At 45.0% G+C, this 11,179-nt stretch overlaps 1 protein-coding gene across 1 annotated transcript; it reads right to left on the minus strand.

Annotated features, from left to right (window-relative positions):
• Nucleotides 1-235: 235 nt before the first annotated feature.
• Nucleotides 236-8,531, minus strand: cav4b (caveolin 4b). The gene is made up of 3 exons (XM_059017106.1): nt 7,593-8,531; nt 1,138-1,325; nt 236-1,018 (listed from the first exon to the last, which is right to left on the minus strand). Exons 1-3 carry the CDS (start codon nt 7,737-7,739, stop codon nt 868-870), a joined length of 486 nt encoding a protein of 161 aa, XP_058873089.1. The 5' UTR covers nt 7,740-8,531; the 3' UTR covers nt 236-867.
• Nucleotides 8,532-11,179: the final 2,648 nt, after the last annotated feature.

Here is an 11,179-nt window from a genome sequence, read left to right on the forward strand (position 1 = left end):
TTGAAACTAGAAGAGACCGAGTCAAGCAGACCAGCGTTTGGGCTCCAGTGCCTTCATCAGTGTTATTGAAACCAGAAGAGACCGAGTCAAGCAGACCAGCGTTTGGGCTCTAGTGCCTTCATCAGTGTTATTGAAACTAGAAGAGACCGAGTCAAGCAGTCCAGCGTTTGGGCTCTAGTGCCTTCATCTGTGTTACTAAAACTAGAAGAGACTGAATATACGAAAACAACAAACATTTGAACCAAATTGTATTTTTTTATTGATTTAGTCCATACAAGAACTTTAATGACTGAAAATCCTGCAGACGAACCCAGATAACCAGGGTAACATATTTTCCTACAAACGATAACAGTAAAGAGAGTTCATACAGACAGCATTCAAATGAAACAGTGGAGCACAGATGTGTCAGGCGATCCTAAACTCTGTGTAGTCTTTATGTCTCTTGATTTAAACAGCATATTTCATAACACACACAATTATTTTTGCCGAGCTGAAGAAATTAAGTTATACAATTCAGAAAAGCAACTCTTTTATTGAGTACACACAAGAACAGGATTTAGCATTGTTTTTGCTTCCAGAACCCAACACATTGAAAAATAATAAGAATCTTTGTCCTCGGACGTCAACATATGTTTGTACTTGCTTATATAGCAAGATTCATGATATTTTCTATATTGCTTTTCAGCACGACAAATACAGAAACCTTATGTTAACAGACCCCGCTAAGGGAAGAAAGGGTTAGTGGTAATTCGATGGGGTTGCCACTGTAGTAATAACACTGTCACATGGTATGAAGTATCATTTATGTATACCATGTGGGATGACACTGATGGTTGCCGTGGTGGTTGTCATGGCGGTTGCTGGCAGTTACTCCTTAGAGAAGGTCAGGTGTATCCGGCTGCAGCAGCGCCCCACGCTGGCAAAGACAGGAGCGACCAGGACATCGAGGAGACTGGACCAGACCGAACGGAGTGGAGGCAGGCAGAGAGTGCAGAGCTGCACACAGGGGAACACACACCTGGGAGGAGAGACAGCACGGGATAGAGCAGGGGACGTTACAGGCTGGAGATTAACATTAAGCGCAGTGACAGCTATTTAACCACTAGAGGGGGGCGATGACTCGCACTCACTCCTTACCAGATGTGCAGGCAGCTGAGCAGGGCGAATAGGAAGCCTGTCACTATGGAGACGGGGATGGCGCATAGCAACGAGATGATGCGGTAGCACCAGAGCTTGGAGGCCTCGAAGAGGATGTCACTCCAAGTCCAGACCTTGTCGAAGCTGTGGAAGGAGGAGGGCTCTGCGAGAACATCGGAGAAATCAACCTACCGGGAAAATCGACACACACAGGTAAATCAATACAACACAATACAGGTAAATCAATACAGCACAGCACAGGTAAATCAATACAACACAATACAGGTAAATCAATATAGCACAATACAGGTAAATCAACACAACACAGCACAGCACAGGTAAATCAACACAACACAGCACAGCACAGGTAAATCAATACAGCACAGCACAGCACAGGTAAATCAATACAGCACAATACAGGTAAATTAATACAGCACAGCACAGGTAAATCAATACAAAAGAGCACAGCACAGGTAAATCAATACAGCACAGCACAGCACAGGTAAATCAATACAGCACAGCACAGCACAGGTAAATCAATACAGCACAGCACAGCACAGGTACATCAATACAGCACGGCACAGCACAGGTAAATCAATACAGCACAGCACAGCACAGGTAAATCAATACAGCACAGCACAGGTAAATCAATACAGCACAACACAGGTAAATCAATACAGCACAGCACAGGTAAATCAATACAAAAGAGCACAGCACAGGTAAATCAATACAGCACAGCACAGCACAGGTAAATCAATACAGCACAACACAGGTAAATCAATACAGCACATCACAGGTAAATCAATACAGCACAGCACAGGTAAATCAATACAGCACAGGTAAATCAATACAGCACAGCACAGCACAGGTAAATCAATACAGCACAGCACAGCACAGGTAAATCAATACAGCACAGCACAGGTAAATCAATACAGCACAATACAGGTAAATCAATACAGCACAGCACAGGTAAATCAATACAGCACAGCACAGCACAGGTAAATCAATACAGCACAGCACAGCACAGGTAAATCAATACAGCACAGCACAGCACAGGTAAATCAATACAGCACAGCACAGGTAAATCAATACAGCACAATACAGGTAAATCAATACAGCACAGCACAGGTAAATCAATACAAAATAGCACAGCACAGGTAAATCAATACAGCACAGCACAGCACAGGTAAATCAATACAGCACAGCACAGCACAGGTAAATCAATACAGCACAGCACAGGTAAATCAATACAGCACAGCACAGGTAAATCAATACAGCACAGCACAGCACAGGTAAATCAATACAGCACAGCACAGCACAGGTAAATCAATACAGCACAGCACAGCACAGGTAAATCAATACAGCACAGCACAGGTAAATCAATACAGCACAGCACAGCACAGGTAAATCAATACAGCACAGCACAGCACAGGTAAATCAATACAGCACAGCACAGCACAGGTAAATCAATACAGTACAGCACAGCACAGGTAAATCAATACAGCACAGCACAGCACAGGTAAATCAATACAATACAGCACAGCACAGGTAAATCAATACAAAATAGCACAGCACAGGTAAATCAATACAGCACAGCACAGGTAAATCAATACAGCACAGCACAGCACAGGTAAATCAATACAGCACAGCACAGCACAGGTAAATCAATACAGCACAGCACAGGTAAATCAATACAGCACAATACAGGTAAATCAATACAGCACAGCACAGGTAAATCAATACAGCACAGCACAGCACAGGTAAATCAATACAGCACAGCACAGCACAGGTAAATCAATACAGCACAGCACAGCACAGGTAAATCAATACAGCACAGCACAGGTAAATCAATACAGCACAATACAGGTAAATCAATACAGCACAGCACAGGTAAATCAATACAAAATAGCACAGCACAGGTAAATCAATACAGCACAGCACAGCACAGGTAAATCAATACAGCACAGCACAGCACAGGTAAATCAATACAGCACAGCACAGGTAAATCAATACAGCACAGCACAGGTAAATCAATACAGCACAGCACAGCACAGGTAAATCAATACAGCACAGCACAGCACAGGTAAATCAATACAGCACAGCACAGCACAGGTAAATCAATACAGCACAGCACAGGTAAATCAATACAGCACAGCACAGCACAGGTAAATCAATACAGTACAGCACAGCACAGGTAAATCAATACAGCACAGCACAGCACAGGTAAATCAATACAATACAGCACAGCACAGGTAAATCAATACAAAATAGCACAGCACAGGTAAATCAATACAGCACAGCACAGGTAAATCAATACAGCACAGCACAGCACAGGTAAATCAATACAGCACAGCACAGCACAGGTAAATCAATACAGCACAGCACAGGTAAATCAATACAGCACAATACAGGTAAATCAATACAGCACAGCACAGGTAAATCAATACAGCACAGCACAGCACAGGTAAATCAATACAGCACAGCACAGCACAGGTAAATCAATACAGCACAGCACAGCACAGGTAAATCAATACAGCACAGCACAGGTAAATCAATACAGCACAATACAGGTAAATCAATACAGCACAGCACAGGTAAATCAATACAAAATAGCACAGCACAGGTAAATCAATACAGCACAGCACAGCACAGGTAAATCAATACAGCACAGCACAGCACAGGTAAATCAATACAGCACAGCACAGGTAAATCAATACAGCACAGCACAGGTAAATCAATACAGCACAGCACAGCACAGGTAAATCAATACAGCACAGCACAGCACAGGTAAATCAATACAGCACAGCACAGCACAGGTAAATCAATACAGCACAGCACAGGTAAATCAATACAGCACAGCACAGCACAGGTAAATCAATACAGCACAGCACAGCACAGGTAAATCAATACAGCACAGCACAGCACAGGTAAATCAATACAGTACAGCACAGCACAGGTAAATCAATACAGCACAGCACAGCACAGGTAAATCAATACAATACAGCACAGCACAGGTAAATCAATACAAAATAGCACAGCACAGGTAAATCAATACAGCACAGCACAGGTAAATCAATACAGCACAGCACAGCACAGGTAAATCAATACAGCACAGCACAGCACAGGTAAATCAATACAGCACAGCACAGGTAAATCAATACAGCACAATACAGGTAAATCAATACAGCACAGCACAGGTAAATCAATACAGCACAGCACAGCACAGGTAAATCAATACAGCACAGCACAGCACAGGTAAATCAATACAGCACAGCACAGCACAGGTAAATCAATACAGCACAGCACAGGTAAATCAATACAGCACAATACAGGTAAATCAATACAGCACAGCACAGCACAGGTAAATCAATACAACACAGCACAGCACAGGTAAATCAATACAGCACAACACAGGTAAATCAATACAGCACAGCACAGGTAAATCAATACAGCACAGCACAGCACAGGTAAATCAATACAGTACAGCACAGCACAGGTAAATCAATACAACACAGCACAGCACAGGTAAATCAATACAGCACAACACAGGTAAATCAATACAGTACAGCACAGCACAGGTAAATCAATACAACACAGCACAGCACAGGTAAATCAATACAGCACAACACAGGTAAATCAATACAGCACAATACAGGTAAATCAATACAGCACAGCACAGGTAAATCAATACAGCACAGCACAGGTAAATCAATACAGCACAGCACAGGTAAATCAATACAGCACAGCACAGCACAGGTAAATCAATACAGCACAGCACAGGTAAATCAATACAGCACAGCACAGGTAAATCAATACAGCACAGCACAGCACAGGTAAATCAATACAGCACAGCACAGGTAAATCAATACAGCACAGCACAGCACAGGTAAATCAATACAGCACAGCACAGCACAGGTAAATCAATACAGCACAGCACAGCACAGGTAAATCAATACAGTACAGCACAGCACAGGTAAATCAATACAGCACAGCACAGCACAGGTAAATCAATACAATACAGCACAGCACAGGTAAATCAATACAAAATAGCACAGCACAGGTAAATCAATACAGCACAGCACAGGTAAATCAATACAGCACAGCACAGCACAGGTAAATCAATACAGCACAGCACAGCACAGGTAAATCAATACAGCACAGCACAGGTAAATCAATACAGCACAATACAGGTAAATCAATACAGCACAGCACAGGTAAATCAATACAGCACAGCACAGCACAGGTAAATCAATACAGCACAGCACAGCACAGGTAAATCAATACAGCACAGCACAGCACAGGTAAATCAATACAGCACAGCACAGGTAAATCAATACAGCACAATACAGGTAAATCATTACAGCACAGCACAGGTAAATCAATACAAAATAGCACAGCACAGGTAAATCAATACAGCACAGCACAGCACAGGTAAATCAATACAGCACAGCACAGCACAGGTAAATCAATACAGCACAGCACAGGTAAATCAATACAGCACAGCACAGGTAAATCAATACAGCACAGCACAGCACAGGTAAATCAATACAGCACAGCACAGCACAGGTAAATCAATACAGCACAGCACAGCACAGGTAAATCAATACAGCACAGCACAGGTAAATCAATACAGCACAGCACAGCACAGGTAAATCAATACAGCACAGCACAGCACAGGTAAATCAATACAGCACAGCACAGCACAGGTAAATCAATACAGTACAGCACAGCACAGGTAAATCAATACAGCACAGCACAGCACAGGTAAATCAATACAATACAGCACAGCACAGGTAAATCAATACAAAATAGCACAGCACAGGTAAATCAATACAGCACAGCACAGGTAAATCAATACAGCACAGCACAGCACAGGTAAATCAATACAGCACAGCACAGCACAGGTAAATCAATACAGCACAGCACAGGTAAATCAATACAGCACAATACAGGTAAATCAATACAGCACAGCACAGGTAAATCAATACAGCACAGCACAGCACAGGTAAATCAATACAGCACAGCACAGCACAGGTAAATCAATACAGCACAGCACAACACAGGTAAATCAATACAGCACAGCACAGGTAAATCAATACAGCACAATACAGGTAAATCAATACAGCACAGCACAGGTAAATCAATACAAAATAGCACAGCACAGGTAAATCAATACAGCACAGCACAGCACAGGTAAATCAATACAGCACAGCACAGCACAGGTAAATCAATACAGCACAGCACAGGTAAATCAATACAGCACAGCACAGGTAAATCAATACAGCACAGCACAGCACAGGTAAATCAATACAGCACAGCACAGCACAGGTAAATCAATACAGCACAGCACAGCACAGGTAAATCAATACAGCACAGCACAGGTAAATCAATACAGCACAGCACAGCACAGGTAAATCAATACAGCACAGCACAGCACAGGTAAATCAATACAGCACAGCACAGCACAGGTAAATCAATACAGTACAGCACAGCACAGGTAAATCAATACAGCACAGCACAGCACAGGTAAATCAATACAATACAGCACAGCACAGGTAAATCAATACAAAATAGCACAGCACAGGTAAATCAATACAGCACAGCACAGGTAAATCAATACAGCACAGCACAGCACAGGTAAATCAATACAGCACAGCACAGCACAGGTAAATCAATACAGCACAGCACAGGTAAATCAATACAGCACAATACAGGTAAATCAATACAGCACAGCACAGGTAAATCAATACAGCACAGCACAGCACAGGTAAATCAATACAGCACAGCACAGCACAGGTAAATCAATACAGCACAGCACAGCACAGGTAAATCAATACAGCACAGCACAGGTAAATCAATACAGCACAATACAGGTAAATCAATACAGCACAGCACAGCACAGGTAAATCAATACAACACAGCACAGCACAGGTAAATCAATACAGCACAACACAGGTAAATCAATACAGCACAGCACAGGTAAATCAATACAGCACAGCACAGCACAGGTAAATCAATACAGTACAGCACAGCACAGGTAAATCAATACAACACAGCACAGCACAGGTAAATCAATACAGCACAACACAGGTAAATCAATACAGTACAGCACAGCACAGGTAAATCAATACAACACAGCACAGCACAGGTAAATCAATACAGCACAACACAGGTAAATCAATACAGCACAATACAGGTAAATCAATACAGCACAGCACAGGTAAATCAATACAGCACAGCACAGGTAAATCAATACAGCACAGCACAGGTAAATCAATACAGCACAGCACAGCACAGGTAAATCAATACAGCACAGCACAGGTAAATCAATACAGCACAGCACAGGTAAATCAATACAGCACAGCACAGCACAGGTAAATCAATACAGCACAGCACAGTCTCTCTGTGTGTCTCTCTCTGTCTCTCTGTTTCCTCTCTCTCGTTCTCGTGCGTACCTTGAGGTGCTGGTTGATCCCGTGGGGGTCCCTCTCGTCCACTCTCGGGGGGGGCTCGGTGGGCAGGGGGTCGGGGGCAGTTGATTTGGTGATGACTTCATCACCTTCCTCGATCTTACACTCCACCAGATAGTCGTCGTTCAGCATGCCGCAGGCAGGGGGTGGAAGAGAGCAGGACAGGAATCAGAGGCAGGAAGCGGGGAGAGAGCTGGTACAGCACTCTGAGAGCACAGTATATCACTCTGTAGAAGTCTACAACTGCAACAGTCTATCTATAATAAAAAAAACTCACTCTACACAGCACTGCACATTATAACCTATAGCTCAGTACAGCGCTCTATACAAGATTGGAGGCCCTATACAAGACTACAGACCCTATAGAAGATTATAGATACGAGCATCCAGCATGGAAACCAACGGTAACCTAAAGAATACTGGAGATCAGTATAGCACCCTATAGAAAGCTACAGTTTAGTGCCGCACCTTGGTAAAAAGTCTAGTGCACACTCTAGCTTGGTATAGTTTAGCACCCTATGGAAATGTAAAGTTCACAATAGCACTGTATACAAGACTGGAGTTTACTATAGAAGACTATAGCACCCTGTACAAAACACAGTATAGCAGTCTGCACAAAGCTAGCTATCAGTACACCTCTCTGTATAAGACTGGAGTTTATTACAGTACCAAATACAAGACTAGCAATCAGTACAGTGCCCTATGAGCACTATACTATAGCAATCGCTACAGCACCCAATGCAAGACTGGACAAGAACAGCATACAATACATAAAGTTATAACAATAAAGTTATAAAATGGTCAAAAAATGTTTTTTCTTTTAGTTCCTCTTCGATCAAATTCAATAAAGAGATGACTGCCTTCTGTCTGTCTGTGTGTGTGTGTGTCTCTCTCCCCCTCTCTCAATCTCTCTCTCCTTTTTGGATTATGGGTGCAGGGATGACTGGCTCCTATTTTGGGATTTTGGGAATGGGGTGGGCTGGGGGGTTGGGAAGAGGGGTTCGGATTTCATTTGAAAGCGATCCTGCAACCCCCTTCCTACCCCCCCCCCCCCCCCAAACTCCTCCTCCTGCTCCACTCTTTTATTTTACTTGCAGTCTGTTTTAACGGATATGTTGACGAGACCAGCCAGCCACAAGCGTGTGTGGGGTTATAAAATGAAACGAGAGGGAGGGAGAGGGGGAAAGGGAGAGGGAGGTGGAGAGAGAGAGAGAGAGGGGAGGTGGAGAGCGAGGTGGAGAGAGAGGGAGAGAGGGGGAGAGGGAGGTGGAGAGAGAAGGGAGAGGGAGATGGAGAGAGAGAGGGAGAGGGGGAGGGGGAGGGGGAGGTGGAGTGAGAGACAGAAGGGAAGGGGAGGAGGAGAGGGAGAGGGGGACAGAGAGAGGTGGAGAGATTGGGAGAGAGAGGTGTATAGGGAGGTGGAGAGAGAAGGGAAGGGAGAGGGAGAGGAAGATAGAGGTGGAAAGAGAGGAGAAGGAGAGATAGAGGTGGAAAGAGCGGGGGAGAGAGAGAGAAGGGGGTAAAGAGGAAGATAGAGATGGAGATAGAGAGGTGGAAAGAGGGGGAGAGGGAGAGAGAGATGAAGGTGGAGTGACAGAAAGAGAGAGGGGAGGGGTAGAGAGAGAGAGAGAGAGAGAGAGAGAGAGAAATGGGCAGGCAGGAATTCTGAAACTCAACCCGTCGACGCTTGAAATAGAAAGTGACAGGAGGGCTGAAATGTCAAGATACAGAGACGGAGCGAGGGAGACCACTGGTGGCCAACATCGGAATAGCAGCTCCATGTTTTTAATCTGCATTGACGGACCCTCCAATAGTAGAAGCACAGCAAAGCGTGATAAAGCACAGTGACGGCATGGTAAAGCACAGGCAAGCGCTGTGAAGCAGAGAGGTATGGTAAAGCATATTACAAAAATCAGGGTAAACTATGGTAAATGCAGAGGGCAAACACGCCTGCTTCGTGATATTTAAAATGTCCACAAAACCAAAGGCACGGGTGTAGCTCCATTTCAACTGCACGAGAGGAACAGACAGGCATTTTATAGAAAAGTAAGTCGAGATAGTTAATATGTTACAATGTTAAAATATATCCAGACCGCTAGAGAAAGCTACCACACTGTATAGACTATTGTATAAACACAATCTCTTGAGAATGGTAGAGAGATCTGTGTGTGAATGCGAGAGTCAGTCGACGCAGGCAGTATAAACACAAACACTTGTGGGTTTGGGTTGGGTGAAGTTGTGGGTCTTATTAAAGCGGGTTGGGTCGTGTTGCAGCGGGTTGCGGGTTCGGGTTGGGTCCTGTAGTAGCGTGTCCGGGTCAGATTAGCAGCACTCTGCCCTGCTCTACTCCCTTTAACTCTCTGCTCTCTGGCTCCTTCCCCTCTGCTTTCAAACAGGCCTGCATCACCCCCATTTAAAAAAAAAAAAAACTCCCTTGATCCCTCATCCCTCCAGAACTACCATCCTGTCTCCCTTCTCCCTTTCCTCTCTAAAACCCTCAAGCGAGCGGTACATCGCCAGCTCTCTGCTTTCCTGTCAACACATTCTCTGCTCGACCCCATCCAATCCAGTTTTCCCCCGGCACACTCCACTGAAACTGCTTTTTTCACTGTCACTAACTCTCTACTCTCTGCCCGAGCTGCCTCCCTCTCCTCTGTCCTAATTCTCCTCGACCTCTCTGCTGCCTTTGACACTGTCGTCCACTCTATTCTCCTGTCCTCCCTCGCTGACCTGGGACTGCTGTTGTCTGGTTCTCCTCCTACGTCTTCGATCGCATGTACCAGGTGTCCTGGCGTGGCTCACCCTCTGCCTCTTGCCCTCTTTCGACAGGCGTCCCCCAAGGCTCAGTTCTGGGACCCCTCTTGTTTTCTCTCTGCACTCGCTCCCTGGGTCCCCTCATCTCCTCCCATGGCTTCTCGTATCATTTTTATGCTGATCTTCCTCTCCTTTCCCCCCTCTAACTCCCACATCCCCTCCCGTATCTCTACCTGCCTCTCGGTCATCTCCTCCTGGATGCCCTGGTGCTGTCCCGCCTTGATTACTGCAACTCCCTCCTGGCTGGCCTCCCTGCTTCCGCTATCCGTCCGCTCCAGCTCATCCAAAACCCTGCTGCCAGCCTTGTCGTTTCCCTTCCTCGCTTCTCCTATCGCTGCTCGCATGCGATTCAAAACTCTTGTACTGGACTTTCTGCTCCCTCCTATCTCCAGACTATCATTTCTCCCTACACCCCCTCTCATCCCCTCCGATCTTCCACCAGCAGCAGATTTGCTGTACCCCCCCTAGGCTCCCCCGCCCCCAGAGCCCGCTCCTTCTCCACCCTCGCCCCGCAGTGGTGGAACAACCTGCCCACGGATATCAGGACTGCTCAATCAATCCCTGACCACCTTCCGGCGCCTCCTCAAGACTCACCTGTTCAGACAGCATCTGTAAACCTCACAACTCTGGACTATACTGGACTACATGCCCCACACTTAACTGTATTCCACTACTGCTCTCAATCATAATTATACTTGCTGTATACTTGATTTTACTTATAAAGGTAACCATATTCATACATACTTGCCCTTAATGGA

The sequence above is a fragment of the Acipenser ruthenus genome, chromosome 55, assembly GCF_902713425.1.
Source record: "Acipenser ruthenus chromosome 55, fAciRut3.2 maternal haplotype, whole genome shotgun sequence".
NCBI classification, from domain to species: domain Eukaryota; kingdom Metazoa; phylum Chordata; class Actinopteri; order Acipenseriformes; family Acipenseridae; genus Acipenser; species Acipenser ruthenus.

Bases quoted from the DNA above. Each gene is read 5' to 3' on its own strand.
- cav4b (XM_059017106.1), bottom strand. From the start codon at position 7,739: ATGCTGAACGACGACTATCTGGTGGAGTGTAAGATCGAGGAAGGTGAT. The intron at 1,326-7,592 runs GTACGCACGAGA...TTTTCCCGGTAG, and splicing joins GGATCAACCAGCACCTCAAG to GTTGATTTCTCCGATGTTCT. The intron at 1,019-1,137 runs GTAAGGAGTGAG...CTCTCCTCCCAG, and splicing joins CTCAGCTGCCTGCACATCTG to GTGTGTGTTCCCCTGTGTGC.